Source organism: Natrix helvetica (assembly GCF_964273705.1).
Source record: "Natrix helvetica genome assembly, chromosome: 9".
Classification (NCBI taxonomy): domain Eukaryota; kingdom Metazoa; phylum Chordata; class Lepidosauria; order Squamata; family Natricidae; genus Natrix; species Natrix helvetica.
The window spans coordinates 8,274,453-8,294,256 of NC_138560.1; the positions used below are offsets into that span (position 1 = coordinate 8,274,453).

The window sequence follows — 19,804 nt, forward strand, 5'->3', positions numbered from 1 at the left end:
TTCTCGTGAAATATCTCTGGACCCGCTCAATCGTATTAATGTCCGATATGCAGTGTGGATTTCAGGCAGATAATCCTTAATTTACAACAGAAAATCCTGGAGTCTTGGAATAGCTTTCAGAGACTAATGCAGATAAAAATATCAGGGATTTTCAATGGCTGCGGTAATTGACAACTTTAATAATACAATACAATACAATATGTGTTGTATTGTAATATGTACTTGTTCATTGAGCCTGTGATGAATCTTTTAAGTTAGAGCATAGAAAAGTTACTAAAGGGCCAAATAAGGATGTAAAGTTCATTAATCACCATTCAACGTTACGTCATTGAAAAAAAAAGCGACTTATGATCATTTTTCACATTTGCAACCATTGCCGCATCCCCGCGGTCACATGATCAAAATTCAGAGGCTTGGCAATGGACTCAGACTTATGACGGTTGCAGTGTCCCAGGGTCCACGCGATCCCCTTTTGCGACCTCCGATCAAGGACAATGAATGGGGAAGCCAGATTCACTTAAGATACATTTTCCCAACCTAACAAGGGCAGTGATTCACTTAACAATTGTGGGCAGTAAAGTCATAAAATGGGGCAAGTGTTGGACTCCGTTGAGGTCGTAAGTCGAGGACTACATTGTAACAAGTGAGAAATACTGAGGTTTCGGTTTACTTTTCCAAATTTGAGGTCTCGGCTTAAGGTTAAAAAGTGTGGATCTCAAGGGGAGCAACAGACATGCTCTGTGGGAAAATCTTATTCAGTTGCTTTTGTTGTTGTTAGTTGCGAAGTTGTGTCTGACCCATCGCGACCCCATGGACAACGTTCCTCCAGGCCTTCCTGTCCTCTACCATCCCCTAGAGTCCATTTAAGCTCATGCCTGTGGCCTCGGTGACTCCATCCAGCCACCTCATTCTCTGTCGTCCCCTTCTTCTTCTTTTGCCCTCCATCTTTCCCAGCATGAGGCTCTTCTCCAGGGAGTCCTTCCCTCTCATTAGGTGGCCAAAGTACTTGAGTCTCATCTTCAGGATCCGGCCTTCTAAAAAGCAGTCAACTGACCGGTTTGATCATCTTGCCGTCCAAGGGACTCGCAGGAGTCTTCTCCAGCACCAGAGTTCAAAGGCCGTTATATTTTTAGATGAATATAAAAATATATGTGTATGTATTTATGGGTACACGAAGTTTTAAAAAAAGCCTGAGAAACAGAGTTGATCCTTTCCTTTTAAAATTTCTTTCTCTTTTTCTTCGCCTGGGAACTCAGATTTGTAAGCAGAAGTTTTAGTTCAGAGGCCAAACACAGTGTCCCTGTTGATGAGGTTGCAATTGGGCTGGATGGCTTCCTGCTGGAAATGCGACCATTGCAACTCCAGTTGTCCCCTGACCACCAGGGTTAGAAAACTATTTTGTTGTGGTTGTGGTTCATGGAGAGAATATGTTGCAACGTTTCTTTTCTTTTCTTTTCCTCCTGAAAATCCCTTTTGTTTTTCCATAAAAAGTACCCTGGACCATACGATGCCTGGGGTACGTGCCAGCTCAGCTTGTGCGTGAAGTTGGGCTGCTTTTGATTTCAGCAATGCTGATCGCGCGCGCACACACACACACACACACACACACACACACACACACACACACCTCCCCATATGTCCTGATTAAGCCTGGTCTGTAGGCATTTGCAATCTGGAGATTGCCTGGGGGGGCAACAGCTGGCCGAAGGGAAGCTGGTTGCCACATCCTTGAACACCGTGGAGACAGGTTATCGTCTGCAAACATTGCAGAAAGTTTTTCTCCGCACTGCAAACATTTCACTGTCATAGTAACTGGCCTTTGTCCTCCTTTCCAGGGCCAGCTGGGCCATTTCAGAATGGGAAATAGTGGGCCCAGCACCAGCTGTTCCAAACTTGCTTTGCGCTCCATTTCCTTTCCACCTGGCTGTTTTGGTATTCCCCGCTTCCTCCTCTGTGCAGAATGCTTCCCTCTCCAGCTGTTCCCAGAGGCTGCTGCCTCATGCTCCACCTTCTGCCCTATCTTGTCCACCTTTTCTTCACAAATACATTGCGATCAGGTAGATAATGCCTTTACAGCACGAGCAACAGTGCCACTTTATAGCAGCGCTATAAATATATCTCTTCTTAAACACTTCCAGTGTCGGAGCTTTTACAACTTCTGGAATGTGTGGACTTCAATTCCCAGATGTGCAGACTTCAATTCTTAGATGTGTAGATTTCAATTCCCAGGATTCCCGGCTTGTTGCTAAGAATTCTGGGAACTGAGAAACACACATTTAGGAACCAATGGGAAAGAATATCTGTAGCTCAAGCTTGAGCTGTGGAGCCCTCTGTGCTCTCTAAGTTTGGTTGTATAAATATACCGCTTCACAGTGCTTTTACAGCCCTCTCTAAGCAGTTTACAGAGTCAGCTTCTTGCCCCCAACAATCTGGCTCCTCATTTGACCCACCTCGGAAGGATGGAGGGCTGAGTCAACCTGGAGCCTGGTGAGATCTGAACTGCCGAACTGCAGCTAGCAGTCAGCAAAAGTAGCCTGCAGTACTGCACTCTAACCACTGCGCCACCTCGGCTCTTTACTATACAATCCTAACCCTTGATTTGCAGCTGTAATTGAGCCTGGAATTACAATCGTTGTTGCGGTCATAAATCAGGGTGTTATGTGACTTGACTGGATTTTTCAACAGGTTTTTTTTTTTTTTTTTGGTTCATTAAACAAACCACTTTTCCCCAATGGGCGGGTTTCTTTCCTAGAAACTGGAAGTAAATGCCAGAAACATCGTAAATTATGATCATATTGTCATATTGTCATGTGGGATGCTGCAAATGGCTGCAGAGTTAAACTGGTTGCCAAATGCCCAATGTGTGAGCATATGACTGGGGGGGAAGGGGGAGTGCTTGAGGTTGTCATAACATCGAAAATGGATCATAGATAGCTCTCAGAGGGTCATTAGCACTATAGCAATAGCACTTAAAACTTATATACCGCTTTACAGTGCTTTTACAGCCCTCTCTAAGCAGTTTACAGAGTCAGCCTGTTGCCCCCAACAATCTGGGTCCTCATTTTACCCACCTCGTAAGGATGGAAGGCTGAGTCAACCTTGAGCCTGCTGGGATTCGAACTGCCAAATTGCAGTCAGCCAGCAGTCAGCAGAAGTAGCCTGCAGTACTGCACTCTCACCACTGCGCCACCGTGGCAGTGACTGGATGTAACTCAAGGATTACCTTATGGATTGCAGTGGTTGGGAATGTGCAAGAAAAGAGCCACTTTGCATGACTTTGCATGCCTAGGGGCTAGTGCAGGGATCCTCGATTTACGACCACAATTGAGCCCAATATTTCTGTTAGCAAGAGAGACAGTCATTAAGTGAATTTTACCCCATTTGACAACCTTTCCTGGTGCGGTTGCTAAGTGAATCGCTGCACTGGTTACATTAGCAACAGGGTTGTTGAGTGAACCTGGCTCCCCCATTGACTTGGCTGGTCAGAAGATCGCAAAAGGGGGTCGCATGTCCCCGGGACAATACAACCGTCATAAATGTGAGTCAGGGGCAACGCATCTGAATGTTGATCACGTGACTGCGGGGAGGCCGCAGCGGTCGTAAGAATGAAAAATGGACATGTCACTTTTTTTCAGTGACATAACTTTGAACAGTCACTAAATGAACTGTTGTAAATCGAGGACTACCTGCATAGTCTATTGATTGAGGCATCAAGCTAGAAATCAGGACAGTTCAAGTCCTAGAAATATTCAACCTGGAAATAAGGAGGAATTTCCTGACAGTGAGAACAATCAACCCATGGAACAGAAGTTTCTTTCAGAGGTTGTGGGAGCTTCATCACTGGAGGCTTTCAAGAAGAGACTGGACAGAAATGGTATGGGGCAGGGGTGTCCAAACTTGAGAACTTTAAGACTTGTGGACTTCAACTCCCAGAATTCCCTAGCCAGCCATGCTGGCTGGGGAATTCTGGGAGTTCAAGTCCACAAGTCTTAAAGTTCCCAAGTTTGGACACCCCTGGTATAGGGTTTCCTGCTTGAGCAGAGGTTGAACTAGATGACCTACAAGGTCCCTTCCAACTCTGTTCATCTGTGGGCCTTGGGCCAGTCCCTCTCTCTTAGTCCAAGCCACCTCAAAGAGTTATTGGGGGGGGGGGGAATAGAACAGGGAAGGTCTGGGATATGTTATTATTTGTAAAAATAATAAAGGAGGGATACCAATAAATAAGCAAAAGGAGAGGGCTAAATGAAGAGTGGAAGTGCTCCTGAAGAGATCCATCCCAGCAGGAACATTGGCGGGAGAATTAGGGGTCGAAAGGAAAGATTTGTGACTTGCTTTTTAGAAAGGATGCTTCATGTGTCATATCTTTCATCCCCTTATCGTAGGCGTGGGTGAGATGTGAGGAACAGCTTCCCAGATGTCTTACCCAATTATGACCAGATGGGAGCTGTAGTTCAGCAACATCTGGCTTTCCACCCAGCCATAAGGATGGAACAATTTGCTATTTCCACTTCCTGGAAAGCAAAACCAAAAGCACAGAATATGGATTCGGTGTTTCACTATTGGGTTACATGCTCCAACTTGACTGCTTTGTTCCATCCAGGAACCTGACTGTTCTTTTTGTATTTGTTTTCTCCTCTCATCTTGCAGACATGTGGCTCCTCCTTCCTCTTTGTGGGATCTTCATAGCAAACTCAGCGGCAGGTAAGCTCAAGTCCGGCCTTCAAGGACCTATGACAGAAAGGAAGAACGCTGCCCTTCAGAAACACACATATTTTGTTGTTGTTGTTAGTTGCGAAGTTGTGTCCAACCCATCACGACCCCATGGACAACATTCTTCCAGGTCTTCCTGTCCTCCACCATCCTCTGGAGTCCCTTTAAGTTCACGCCGACTGCTTCAGTGACTCCATCCATCCACCTCCTTCTCTGTCATCCCCTTCTTCTTTTGCCCTCAATCGTTCCCAGCATGAGGCTCTTCTCCAGTGAGTCCTTCCTTCTCATTAGGTGGCCAAAGTATTTGAGTTTCATCTTCAGGAACTGGCCTTCTAAAGAGCAGTCAGGGTTGATCTCCTTTAGGACTGACCGGTTGGCTCACCTTGCAGTCCAAGAGACTCGCAGGAGTCTTCTCCAGCACCAGAGTTCAAAGGCCTCAATTCATTGGCACTCAGCCTTTCTTATGATCCAACTTTCATAGCCATACATTGCAACTGGGAAAACCACAGCCTCGACTATATGCCCTTTTGTTGGCAGGGTGATGTCTCTGCTTTTTGCTATGTTGCCTAGTTTTGCCATTGCTTTCCTCCCCAGGAGCAAGCGTCTTTTCATTTCTTGGCTGCACACATAGACACACAAACAAGCTCAGCCCACTGTATCCTGCACAAAAACATTGAGGTATAAAATTGCCACAATCTACTGTAAGTCCTGGATTGGTTGGGTTTTTCTAAAGGAAGGAAGGAAAAAAGGAAGATGAGAAGGAAGGAATGGAAATGTGAAGGAAGAGAGGAAGCCATAGTGGTGCAGTGGTTAGAATGCAGTATTGCAGGTTGACTCTGCCAACTGCCAGCAGTTCGATCCTGATGGGGCTCAAGGTTTATTGAACCATCCATCCTTCCGAGTTCATTAAAATGAAGACCTACATTGTTGGGGACAATAGGCTGACTCTATAAACCGCTTAGAGAGGCTATGAAGCACTGTGAAGCGGTATATAAGTCTCAGTGCTACTGGTAAGTGCTAGCACTACTGATAGGTGAAACTAATTTTAATGGCCTTGGGTGTCCTGAGTTGACTGATCTTTCCTTAGGGAGATGAGTATTATCTTGTCTAATGTCAAGACTCACCACTGGAGGCCTTTCCCCCTTATCCTTTGATTGTCTCTCCAGTGATCCATCGATTGATTTCATGCATAAGGCGTACCATATTAAAACAATTCCAAAATGCAAATAAAACATGCTGACTCTGTAAACCGCTTAGAGAGGGCTGTAAAAGCACAGTGAAGCTGTGTATAAGTCTAAGGGCTATTGCTATATCAAAGCTTTTTAGCAGTTCCTCACTCCAAGGGATGCATGTTATATTTTGAAAGTTAGTTCTAGTCAAATACCCCATTGTCTGACCTGCTGTGCTATTAAAGAGTTGGGTGACCACTTCTCCGCCCCAGAACAACTCAAGGTGACATAACAATGACCAAGTTGTACCTTGTGACATCCTGAGACAAACCCTGACCTTTTGAACTCGAGTCCAGACATTGGAGGCAGATTATGGAAGGTCCCGTGGCTTGTGTTGCAAAGCAGAGTCATTCCCCAGCCACCTATGGGCCCTTCGACCCTTTAGTCATAGATAACCTGTCAGGCTGGGGTTTTGAGAATTGAAATTCAAAAACTCTTGTAGAATATCGATCTGACATTTAACGGAAGCCTGGATATCTATATTCCAGAGCTACCTATCAACAAAACAAGCATGAGATCTCCTTTAAAGTATTTATTTATTTACAGCGGCTGACTTCAGGACTGCTTTTGACTTCCCTTCGTTAGAACAAAGGGGGAAGAACTCCATGTGTTCGCCAGCCTCCTCTGTTCTTCAGTGGCGAGACATTTGTTTCTGATGAATAAGTCAGTGGGACATATGAAAAGGCGACGTATATAAAAGTGGTACCTGTTCTTCAGCTTTGAAGCAGTTGAAAAGAAAAACCGTCTTAAGAACAGCGATCAGTTGTAAAATAATAAAATATATTAGCCCACATTGTGAGGGGAGAAAAATAGCAATAGCACTTAGACCAGGGGTGTCCAAACTTGGGAACTTTAAGACGTGTGGACTTCAACTCCCAGAATTCCCCAGCCAGCTGGCTGGGGAATTCTGGGAGTTGAAGTCCACACGTCTTAAAGTTCCCAAGTTTGGACACCCCTGACTTAGACTTATGTACCATTTCCCAGTGCTTTGCAGCCCTCTCTAAGCAGTTTACAGAGTCAGCCTCTTGCCCCCAACAATCTGGGTCCTCATTTTACTGACCTCGGAAGGATGGAAGGCTGAGTCAATCTTTTTTCCCCCCCCAAAGAACTTTTTATTTTTTTATTCTCTTACATACCATTTTAAGTATACATTCACATAATTGTTATTCTTCTTTACATTTGTCATTCGTATACATTTATTTATTTCATTTAATAGATTATAATGTACAATTTGGATTGCTTTATTTACCATCCCTTCCTCCTGTTGTAACACCACCTTATTTTCCCTTTCTTTTCTCCCTCCCTCTCTTCTCTACTTCCTTCCTTCCTCCTGTCCTTCTCCTTCCTTTTTCCCCTTATCTTTCTTCTACTGCTTCCTCTTCCCTCTCCTACCCTCTCTCCTTCTCTTTCTCTCCCTTCCATCCTCCTCTCCTTACCTCTTTCTTCTTTCCCCCATCTTCCTTTCTTTCTCTCCTCCTCTCTCCCTTTATTTTTCTATTATTGTTGATGTATATTTCAAATCTCAGATTATGTTTCCTTGGGATGGTATTTCCGCCAAGCCAAATATAATTTAGTATCATTTCTTATTCCCTCACCTTCACTAGTCTACCCTAGTTATGCTTCCTCCCCTTTATATCTCGCTCTTGAATATATACTTATATATTTAAATATTTCTTTTCTGTTTTTCCCTTCCCTCCCTTTTCCATTTAATAGTGCGTTGTCTGGGTACTTTATCTTCTCCATATTTTCTTTTCTAGCTTGCTTTCTCTAGCCAATCATAAAATCTTCCCCATGTCAATCTTGAGCCGTTCAGAATCAAACTCCCGAACTGCTGGCTGTTGGTAGTCAGCAGAATTAGCCTGCAGTACTGCATTCCAACCACTGCAGCATCACAGCTATTATACACAAATAAATATAGACAGAAATGAAAAGATCTGAAACCTATGGGCAAGATGAAGCTTTTAAAAACAAATAAGAAATGGATACAGATAGTCCTTGATTTATGACCACAATTGCATGAATAGATGTCCCGCTTTACATGCTGACTTCTATACAACAATTAGGGACGCGGTGGCTCAGTGGCTAAGATGCTGAGCTTGTCGATCGGAAAGCTTGGCAGTTCGGTGGTTCGAATCCCTAGTGCTGTGCAATGCGGTGAGCTCCTGTTACTTGTCCCAGCTTATGCCAACCTAGTAGTTTGAAAGCACATTAAAAATGCAATTCAAAAAATAGGGACCACTTTGGTGGGAAGGTAACAGTGTTCTGTGCACCTTCAGTGTTGAGTCATGTTGGCCACATGAACACAGAGACGTCTTTGGACAGCGCTGGCTCTTCGGCTTTGAAACGGTGATGAGCACACCGCCCCCTAGAGTCGGGAATGACTAGCACGCATGTGTGAGGAGAACCTTTACCTTTATAGCTATACAACACTTTAAAACAGTGTTTCCCAACCTTGGCATCTTTAAGTTACCAGTAAGTGGACTTCAATTCCCAGAATTCCCCAGCCACCCGGGATGGCTAGGGAATGCTGGGAGTTATAGCCCACATACCTTAAAGTGGCCAAGGGTTGGGAAACACTGATTTAAGAGATGAGGCATGCAAGGTCAACTCTGCCCAGACTGGCAGTAGGAAAAGTTGAAGAACATAATCATTGGGTGGGTTTGTGTAGAAAAAAAAAGTTTTAGTTCTTATAATATTTGCACATGGTGGAAGCCTTAATGTGTCCTGCTGGGTTTCAAAGGAGCTAAAACAAATAAACTTCTTACTCTTATTTCCTCTCTACTCAAGATTAGAGAAACAGACAAGATTACTGTCAATGTTTTTTTGGTGGTTATCTTTTTTTCTCATCTTGATGACAGCTCCCTCGCCTTAACTGGTTAGGGAGCACAGTTAAGGCTATCTGGGGGGCGGGGGTTCTTTCATAATTCACCTCCTGCTCTCTGTTCATCTTTCAGAGCCCCCCAAGGAGCAGCCCGATGACCCCTTCACGTATGGTAAGTTAATCATTCCTGAAAGCTTGTCTGGGGCCTTGGGAGCCAATGCAAATTGCTACAACCGTCAGAGTTAGGAAACAAAGTACAGGGGGAAAGGATGAAAAAAAACAAATCGGAAGGATTCCTCTGTTTTTATTTAATTTGGAAACAAGCAGATAAGTGGTGGGTTGCAGCCGGTACAGCCTGGTACGGCCGTACCGGTAGTAGTCGGGAGCAGCAGCCACCGTACCGGTACGGTGGCTCATTTGGTCCACTCGCCTGCTTGCATTCCATACCTGTTTTTGAAGCAACTGGGCCAAGTGTGCAAACGCGCAGCCTTTGCACAATTGGCCCAGTTGCTTCAAAAACAGGATGCACGAAGCAAACCGGTAGCAGAGCATTTCACCCCTGGATTTCCCCATGTATTTTACTGTGAAATGTAGGTAGAGCAGCCTCAAAATGTAATCACCTTCCTAAGCATACCAATGCGCTATGGATCCATTGGCGATGTCCCATTTGGCTCTCCAAATTCATGGAAACCTAACCGTAATCCTAAGGCTAAGGGCAGAGGTGGTATTCAGCTGGTTCGGACTGGTTTGCTTGAACCAGTGGGTGGAAATCGTGGGTGGACCTGCCCACGTGCCCTGGCTCTATACCTTTGCGTGCAAGTGAAGTGAGCACGCATACATGCACGCTCACATTTGCGAATCGGGGAGGAAAGTAAGTGATTACGACCCCTGGCCAAGGGTTTGGGCAAGAGCTCATAAAGCAGGAAGGTGAGGGATCAGCGATGGAGATGAAATCATTTTCTTCTGGCCCAGGGATGGGTGGAACGCACTTCACTCCTTTCCGTGGGTCTTTAGGCCTATAGAAATAGGGCCCTTTGTTCTAATTCCAACCTACTTTCTATTCCTCGCATGACCAAGTCATTTTTCTCCCCCACACCAGATTACTATTCGCTGAGAGTTGGAGGCTTGGTGTTTGCCGTTGTCCTGTTTCTGATGGGCATCCTCATTATCCTTAGTGAGTAGCTACCATCCAGTAGTTGCCCAGGAAGGGGGCTTAGTGGGTTGGGATCAGGACACCCTTGAAGTATGCCGAGTGTGTTCATACATCGTGGAAAGCACCGGTGTGATGTGGTTGAGTCTAACTTCTCTCTTGTGTCTGAACCCAACTATCATACTGTGGGATCCAAGACTTATGCCTGTAAAATAAAATGTGCCATAGATCAGGGGTCTCCAACCTTGGGAACTTTAAGACTTGTGGACTTCAACTCTCCGAGAGTTGAAGTCCACAAGTCTTAAAGTTGCCAAGGTTGGAGACCCCTGTCATAGATTATGCTCAATTTAAGACTTAGCTACTGTTCAAAATTACAACGAAGCTCCTTTGGGCTTCTTACGTCTCAGTGCTGAGAGTCCCCCTCCATGGTCACATTAACCACACTTGGCAACCGGGACCCATTGATAGCCATTTGCAGCATCCCTCAATCACTCTCACCTCGCTTTGTAATAGTTTTGCTACTGACCTCTGGTTTTCAGCAAAACCACGGCCATAGCTGACCACTGGTTCACTTAACAAGTATATCATTCCCTTAACAACCATGGTGGTTACTTTACAGCTGCCTTGTTGACTTAATGACCACCACAAAAAACGATCATACAAATCAGGTCACATTGTTGATCCCATTTGTGACTATGATGAGAGAGAGAGAGAGAGGGAGGGAGGGAGGGAGGGAGGGAGGGAGGGAGGGAGGGAGAGAGAGAGAGAGAGAGAGAGAGAGAGAGAGAGAGAGAAAAGAAAAGAAAAGAAAAGAAAAGAAAAGAAAAGAAAAGAAAAGAAAAGAAAAGAAAAGAAAAGAAAGAAAACACTCCCAGGAGCAAAACAAATGAGTTTAATTTGTGTGTATTGTTTAATGGACTGTTAAATTGGGAAAATGTACTGCTAAATTGGCCACGCCCACCCAGTCACGTGACCACCTAGCCACACCCATCCAGGCGGTCCGGCTACCCAACAGTCTGAGAGACTGTGAATTGGCCCCCTTTTTAAAAAGTTTGAGGACCCCTGGTATAGGATCTCCTGCTTGAGCAGAGGGTTGGACTAGAAGACCTCCCAGGTCCCTTCCAACTCTGTTATTCTGTGAAATAATGCTTCTCACAAAAAAAAAAAACCCTCTCATCCCTGCTCAGATTCTTTTGGGGTCCTTGCTCAACTCTTCTTCCTCTCTTTCTCTCCTAGGCCGGCACTGTCGTTGCAAATTCAACCAGCAGCAAAGGTAAAAATCCTCTCATGAAGTTAATTTGGAGGGGAAGTGGAACGGCGGTTATCCGAGTTGTTTCAAATGGACAAAATATGAAAAAAAAAGTGGAGGGAGCCAAATAGGATGTTTTGCGATGTGGTTCAAACATCTTAATTATTTGGAGATAGTTGAAACGCCCTGTTTCTTCTTCTTTCTTCTCTTTAATTTCCATTTTCTTTTATTATCTCCCTGCTGGGGAAGATTCTGGCCAGCAGAATGATTCATTCTCTGAATTAGTCCATCTGCTGATAATTGCTTTCTTTCTGGAATGCCGAGATTGGAAGCGGGGAGAGACCGGGCATTAAAAGGTTAACTTGTAAGCATGATGTTGATAATTACCCAATAAATGAGCTTTTAATTTTGACCCTTGTAGAAATATTCAGATGATTCACCATAACTTGGAGATTTGGAAGCTTGGTGGGATGCTAATAAGTGTTGTGAAAATTGGGAAGAAAAGAGTATCACAGATTGTATAAAGAGAAAGACTGATTAATCAACTCCCTATTAACTTCAGGAAACACGGTGGCTCAGTGACTAAGATGCTGAGCTTGTCGATCAGAAAGGTCGGCAGTTCAGCGGTTTGAATCCCTAGCGCCGCATAACGGAATGAACTCCCGTTACTTGTCCCAGCTTCTGCCAACCTAGCAGTTCGAAAGGATGTAAACATGCAAGTAGAAAAATATGGGAAGGTAACAGCGTTCCGTGCGCCTTTGGCATTTAGTCATGCCGGCCACATGACCATGGAGATGTCTTCGGACAGCTCCGGCTCTTTGGCTTTGAAACGGAGATGAGCACTGCCCCCTAGAGTCAGAAATGACTAGAACATATGTGCAAGGGGAACCTTTACCTTTACTAGCTAACTTCGGTTGTCATATAAGCAATTAAATCTACAGCAATTTTCTTGCATCTGGTATCCTTCAGAGGGAACTGTGGTGTAATGGCAGATATTTTGGAGGGTACCAGGTTGGGAAAAGCTTGTAAGTGTCCAGGACAAACCACAATGATTTCCAGATATCTCGTCAACCCAGAAGTGGTACAAATTCTGAATGTATTTTTTTATGTACACTGAGAGCTTATGGACCGAAGACAAATTCCTTGTGTGTTCAATCACACTTGGCCAATAAAGAGTTCTATTCTATTCTATTCTATTCTATTCTATTCTATTCTATTCTATTCTATTCTACTCTACTCTACTCTACTCTACTCTACTCTACTCTACTCTACTCTACTCTACTCTATTCTCACAGTGAAATTATAATGCATGGGATGTTGCTTTCCTCTATTGTTCCTCCCACACAGATTTATTCATTTATTCACTCTGTAAGGGGCGGGGAAAAAAACAACCGGTCAAGCAGAAGAGAATGCATCAAAGGACAATATTTGTAGCTCAGGGTTCAAATGGTCCTCTCCGAGCTTGCTTGTTTTCTTGCAGATGTTTCATTACCCCCAACGACCGGCAGGTAACAACATTCGGTAAAGAATGTATACCGACTGTAATGGTGGGTTGTGTGACAGGAACAGTATGAAAGTTGCAAATGCAAGCATCAGTCATAAAATTATTTTTCACCACCTTTGTAACTTCAAATGGTCGCTGAATGAGGCAGTCAGTAAACGAGGGCTACAGGCATTTAATCTGGTATAATCAGATTATAATCTTCTGCATAGCATGATATAATCTCCTGCATAGCATGAAGAGAAAAATGGGATGGGCAGTTTGCAGTTTGACTATATGCTTATCATTACCTTTTAGTAGGCTAAATCGTTATTCCTTTTGGATGTCAGCAGGGGGTGCTGTAGCATAGCTTTTATACAAAAATAAATAAATCCCGCTTTCTATCCCTGTGCAAGTCCCGCACCCGATGACATCATCCCTGAGCCGCCTGCATTGATAACTCTGCCTCTGTTTTCAGCCAATACAATTCCCAGCACATTGCATTCCGACGATTTAGCAAGGCAAGATTTTCAGCCTTACTCTGGCTGAATACATGGCACCACAGAACGCAGCGCAAGAGAGGAGAAATAAAGAATGCAATGTGCCCATTTCTAACATTACAAAATTCTTCTGGTGACTGTTTGCAAGGGGCCAAATTTGATGACCCAAAGGTGCTTTTTTTTTTTTGAAGAGGCAACTGGACTTTCTGGTTTTTCTTTGAAGATGTTTCGCTTCTCATCCCAGAAGCTTTCAGAGTTCTGCAATGCTTCACAACAGGGGTAGCCAACCTTGGCAACTTTTAAGACTGATAGACTTCTACTACCAGTCGCGGTGGCTCAGTGGCTAAGACTCTGAGCTTATCGATCAGAAAGGTCGGCAGTTTGGCGGTTCGAAACTCTAGTGCCATGTGAGCTCCTGTGACTTGTCCCAGCTTCTGCCAACCTATCAGTTCGAAAACACGTAAAAAATGCAAGTAGAAAAATAGGAACCACCTTTGGTGGGAAGGTAACAGTGTTCCGTGTTCCTTTAGTATTTAATCATGCTGGCCACGTGACCACGGAGACATCTTCAGACAGCGCTGGCTCTTCGGCTTTGAAATGGAGATGAGCACCGTTCCCTAGAGTCAGGAACGACTAGCACATATGTGCGAGGGGAACCTTTACCTTTTAGACTTCAACTCCCAGAATTCCTCTCATGTTGGCTGGGGAATTCTGGGAGTTGAAGTTCACAAATCTTATAGTTGCCAAACACCCGCCATTTTGCAATCAGCTGAAACAGTTCCTTAAAAGGGGGGAAAAAATACTGTAAAATGTAGGAGCTGCGGAGCTTATAGGGGTTTGTGGCGTACGGAATACATTGCAAGTGAATGCTCTAAACTTGTTCTGCGTGCAAAGAATTTTCACTAGCTGCTGTGATGATAGCTCCAGAGGTGGAAACCAAGGGTGACGGTTTGGTTTTGTCCCCAGGACCGGAGAACCAGATGAAGAGGAAGGAACTCTGCGCAGCTCAATTCGGCGTAAGAGCAAACCTGTGGCCACCCTCTGTTTCCCTTTTCTCCTGGGGAGAACTTTTTCTAGGCCAGGGAACTTATTAAAAATTATTATTTATATGTATATATACTTATTTCAAAGGATTATAGCTGCCCAACTCTAACTTAAGCAAAGGGAACAAGAGAAAGAAAACTGAGCTTGCTTTTAGAACAGAATAGAATAGAACATGTACGAAATAAGATTTGTAAAATATGGATATAGTTATATAAGATATATATGTAGTGATAAAGGAAACACAGTGGAAATATAAAAGATGTAAAATCTGCTGCAAAGATGGTATGATTGTATAAATTATATGTGTATGTGTGTGTGTGTGTATCTATGTGAGTATGTATGTATATATGTGTGTTACAACCCCTGGTATGCCCAAATATTTATCAGCACAAAAACAACATGTGTGTGTGTGCGCGCGCGTGCGCATGTGTGTGCGTGTGTGCGTGTGTTGTATTTGTGCTGATAAATAAATAAAGGGAGACTAGTATAGATCTATTTCAAGCTATTTAGCTCTCATCAGCTAGCTATACCCTTACTGGGATTCGAACCTGGGCTGTATTACATAACACAAATGCATATATATGTGTATTTGTGTTATGTAATATGTATATGTTTATGTGTGTGTGTGTGTGTGTGTGTGTGTGTGTGTGTGTGTATATATATATATATATATATATATATATATATATATATATATATAGAGAGAGAGAGAGAGAGAGAGAGAGAGAGAGAGAGAGAATACAATAGAATAAAATAGAATAGAATATAGAATAAGGAATAGAATAGAATAGAATAACAGAGTTGGAAGGGACCTTGGAGGTCTTCTAGTCCAACCCCCTGCATAAGCAGGAAACCCCTATAGCAGTGATGGCGAACCAAACTGAAAGGTGAATGCATGCACAACAAAGACCTGAAGGCCAGCTAGCCAGCGGCATCCCAACACCGGCAGCGCAGCAAGCGGTAAGATCTTTTTCTTTCGTGAGCTTCTGTTTCATTGTTTGCAGGGAAGCAGAAGCTCATGGAAAAAACGCCACAAAAATCTGGCTTGGGACAATGGCACGCATGCCAGCAGAGAGGGCTCTGCGTGCCACCTCTGGCATGCGTGCCACAGGTTCGCCATCACAACCCTATGCCATTTCGGACAAATGGTTATCCAATCTCTTCTTAATATCATCACAGACCGGCATTAAGTTTGGTAACATGTAAGGAAATCTCTGAGATGTCCTTTAAAAGGATGGTTAATTTGTGTGGTGTGCAGCTTCCAAACTAGGGGTACTTTTGGGGCAGCACAGAGCTGGGCAGTGGAAATTAGGAATCTTCTCCAGGTGGATGAAATGGTCGCCTCTTTATATTTGTTGCATCTGGCATTCTGAACCAAGATGGTTTTTAAAACTCTTTGGGTATATCATGCCGCAGACACCGGAGGAATCTTAGCTTAAAGTGTGTTTGCTGAAGGAGAGAAAACAATCGCTTCAGGGAAAGACCTTTTTTTAAAAATAAAAAATCAGACTTTTTCTTTTTGAATTCTCACTAGGTTTATCTACAAGGATGAGATAGAAGACATGGGAACTGGTGAGTTGCTTGCAGATGAAATGAAAAATGACCCTTCTGATCTAACTTCAGTTTGATTCTCCTCACTCTTGTGGTTTCACCATCAATTGCCGCCTTCGTTGCTCTGTGCAAAATGCAACATTTCGTTCCCCTTTCTCTTCTGTAAGATCTGTAATGGTCTCAAGAACGGAGAACTTGTTCACGTAGGTACTATATCTATCTATCTATATAAAAATGGCTGTGTGTGTGTGGATGTTCCAGCATAACTCTGGAACGCCTCAAGCAATTTCAACCATATTTGGTACACAGATGACTTACTCTCTGGAGACAAATACTGTGGGGGGTAGGACACCCCTAACACTCCTCGGGGTGTGTGTTCTGTTATGATACAGTCTGTTATGCCTTCAAATGGCTTCTACTGTACTGGTGTAAAATGGCTTCTACTGTACAGTGCAGTGTCAACGGGCGACACCAAGGAGTAGGGCCTTCTCTGTGATGGGCCCAACCCTCTGGAATGACCTCCCCCCCGACATTAGAACCACTTCTGACCTCCGCTCCTTCCGGCAAAAATTGAAGACTCACCTGTTCCGATTAGCAGGCCTGGCATAATTACAACTGTCCCTCCTGGCAAATGTATTATTATCTGGTTATTTTAGGGTTTTTTAATCTGTTGTGTCTGTTTTAGGGATTTTAAAAAATTTATATTTATTCAGCTTTGTACAGTTCTTTTAATTGCATTTTAACCTCCTCCAAACTGTACATATTTAATTTTTTATTGTATTTTTGTGATATTCTCTATGGACTGTACACCGCCCCGAGTCCCTTCTGGGAGAGGGGGCGGTCTAGAAGCACAAATAAATTGAAATTGAAATTGAGTGGAGTTGCCTTGGTAACAGCTTCAGAGTACTCCACAAGGGGGCTCCCTCTGGTAAGGGGGAAAATCCAACATTAGAAATTATGTTTGGTCCTGACATTTTTCCCCCTATAAATAAATACCGTGTTATCAGCATTAGTTGATTCTAAAAGGAAAGCTAGCTTTGTTTGGGTTTGGTTTGTTGTAAATAACTCATCTGTTTGAAAAAAGGAGGGGCATCTTGCTTTCTTGATAACATGGCATTTGGAGGTAGGCAAGATAGGTTTTTCTACCCCTGTCTAAACTTCCTATTTTGGGGGTAGAAAAGATTGGCTTGTCTTAATTTTTGAGATTATCTTCTTTTTAGACCTCTGTGGTAGGTGTGCCATTTGATGATCTCAGCAATAATCAAGACGAAATTAAGCATGCAATGGGATTGAAAGTCCAAGCCAGCGGTGGGATTCAATTCTTTTTACTACTGGTTCTGTGGGTGTGGCTTGGTGGGCGTGGCAGGGGAAGGATACTGAAAAATCCCCATTTCCTTCCAATCAGCTGGGACCTGGGAGCCAGCGAATCGATGGGGCCAGTCAGAGGTGGTATTTACCGGTTCTCCGAACTACTCATAATTTCCACTATCAGTTCTCCAGAACTGATCAGAACCGGCTGAATACCAACTCTGGCCGAAGCCCCTCCGTTGACGTATTCCCACAATTGTGCCAAGGATCTAAACATGAAAAAACCCAGGATCCCACTGCAACTGCTTGATTGCAGCAGCGATTCTCATTTTCAAAACTGGATGAGGAGTTGTACAAAAGGATCCGTGTGAGATTTGGAGAGCCAAGCCATCGTCTCCCCGGTGGAGAACTGCCTCTTGTAGGTGACTCCATCTGGGGTCGCCTTTTTCAGCTGCAAATGACCAAACTTTAAATGGTGTGCGTGGACATGCAAGCCTGTGCAAAGTGACGTATTTCTTCCATGTGGGTCATGCAATGGAGGCCTCTGTCGAAGAGCCAGCCGGTGGAGAGTGGTAAAAATAGATAAAAGCAGGTTTAAGGATGGATCGCAGAACTAAGCTATGCATTGTTCTGGGTCTGAATTGTAACAGAGCCAAAGTTGAAGCAATATTCAGACCAGGAGTTTAAGATGAAAAAGGACCAGCAGCTGAGCTGTTTGATGTTTTGAATACATCTGGAAAACAAGTGAGGATAATTCCAACACAAGGTGGCATTCATAACCATGATAAATTCGTTGTCTGGCTGGAACTGGGGTCTCATCCTATGTCACTTCGGGTCCTGAGCTTCTTCCTTTTTTATTTGAATGTCAACTTTCTCTCCACTGTGCCTCATTTCTTTCCTTTTCTCTCCTCCTCCTAGGTAGCTGTATGTCATCCTCCTGGATCTGGAGCGCACCTTCCTTTGTTCTACCTGGCCTTAGTTCTCCCAGCAAGGCCCCGTTGCTTGCCACCACTCCAGTGAATTCCAGAACTGGTTGCCTCTGGGATCATCCCGACCCAACTTTGCCCCCTTACCAAGACCTTCCCCTCCTGTTTTGGCTTGCTTGCTTGACGTCCACTGCTGCTTCTCGGAGAGGGAGGGCAGCCTTCTAACCGTTGGCCTTCAGCCGCGTTCGAGTGACCATGAAGGATTCCAACTCCTGAGCTCAGCTCAAGCTGCTTTTACAGTAGGGCCCTGTCTGAGCTCTTCCCCTTTAAAAAATCTCTCCTTGGACTTCTGGATAAATAAAAAAAATCCTTGAGTCAAGTTCTTCTCCTGGTGGCTGCATCTATGCAGTTGTCTCAGCAGCTTTAGAGCAGGGGTGAAATGCTACCAGTTCAGGCTGGTGTGCCCGAATCGGTAGTAAAAAAATGCTAGAAATCGTGCGGCACAGGTGATTGTGACACAGCTGGTCGTCAGAACTGTTAAAAAACCTTTTTAAAGCTTTTTTTTTTTACTACCAGTTCGGGGAAATCCTGCTTTCTAGGGAATCTAAACCATGCGGCACAGCTGTTTCCTCCCCCCCTCACTGTTCTACCTACCTTTGCCAGCTCAGAACCTTTCTTAATCCGGTGTGCATGCGTGCAAAACATGTTTTTGGTACCCATGTGCGAGCAAAGCAAACCATTAGCAGATTTCAGAGCATTTCACCTCTGCTTTAGAGAAATAGTTTACTTGTTGCTCAAGTTTTCAATCTACCATCCTTGGTTTCGCAGATGGTCCCCTCTCCGTTCAGAACTAACCACAATTGCTACCACGAGATCAATTGAGGGCTCCCACCAAGGCAATCGTTCTAAAGACAACAGAGTTGAGAAATCCTGCATTTTCATTTCCTTACCGCCAAAGAAAAGCCCACCTGAGGTTTATCCGGCATAAGGCGCTATTTCATTGGTGTTCTCTATGGTTCGTAGTGGTGCCGTTGAGATTGCACAATCCATCTGGATTGCAATCCAAGAAGGGGATGAGAAACTTTCCAAAACCAGGGTTCTGCCCTCTGTGTCTTTCCTTAAATCTGTGCTTGACGCCCCTAGGTCAGAGGTTGTATTCTGCCGGTTTGCCCGGCTCAGGTGAACCAGTAGTGGTGGCGAGAGGCTCCGCCCACCCACCCAGACGTCATCAAAGGCACACTGCCCATGCACAGAAGGTTATGTCCATGTGCAGACGCACCACTCGTGCGAAACGTTGCCAAGACAATCTCAATCTTACATGGGAAATGACCCAAATACAACAAAACCAGCATACCTACACCCGTGAAAATCTACGAAAATGTATGTATGTATGTATGTATGTATGTATGTATGTATGTATGTATGTATAAATGTATATCAGTGGTGGGTTTCTACCTCTTCTGTAGGTGTGGCCTGCTTTGTGGGAGTGGCTTGCCAGCCATGTGACCGGGTGGGAGTGGCTTGCCAGCCATGTGACTGGGTGGGCATGGCCAACTTGTAAAATGTGGTGAAACTCACTTAGCAACGCTCTTGCTTAGCAACCAAAATGTTGGCTCAGGAACTCTGGCATTGAAATGTGCAAGTCTTAAAGCTGTTAAGTTACAAGACCCTTGCACCCCTAACCCTTTAGAGAAAAATACCCCCAGGGGTGTTCAAACTTGACAGCTTTAAGACTTGTGGACTTCAACTCCCAGAATTCCTCCTCTCGCTCTTCATCTTGATGATGTGCGGACGGGCAGGGGGGAAGGGATCTGGAACCGGTTCTAAACGGCACGG

At 44.3% G+C, this 19,804-nt stretch overlaps 1 protein-coding gene across 1 annotated transcript in view; it reads left to right on the forward strand.

Annotated features, from left to right (window-relative positions):
- FXYD1 (FXYD domain containing ion transport regulator 1) overlaps positions 1-18,347 on the forward strand; it is a 28,767-nt gene extending 10,420 nt beyond the window's left edge. The window contains exons 3-9 of the mRNA XM_081962103.1: positions 4,648-4,701; positions 8,894-8,932; positions 9,860-9,934; positions 11,147-11,183; positions 14,106-14,155; positions 15,718-15,755; positions 17,961-18,347. Coding sequence (XP_081818229.1) covers positions 4,648-4,701; positions 8,894-8,932; positions 9,860-9,934; positions 11,147-11,183; positions 14,106-14,155; positions 15,718-15,740 — 278 coding nt within the window. The 3' untranslated portion in view covers positions 15,741-15,755; positions 17,961-18,347. The remainder of the gene's footprint in view (positions 1-4,647; positions 4,702-8,893; positions 8,933-9,859; positions 9,935-11,146; positions 11,184-14,105; positions 14,156-15,717; positions 15,756-17,960) is intronic.
- Positions 18,348-19,804: the final 1,457 nt, after the last annotated feature.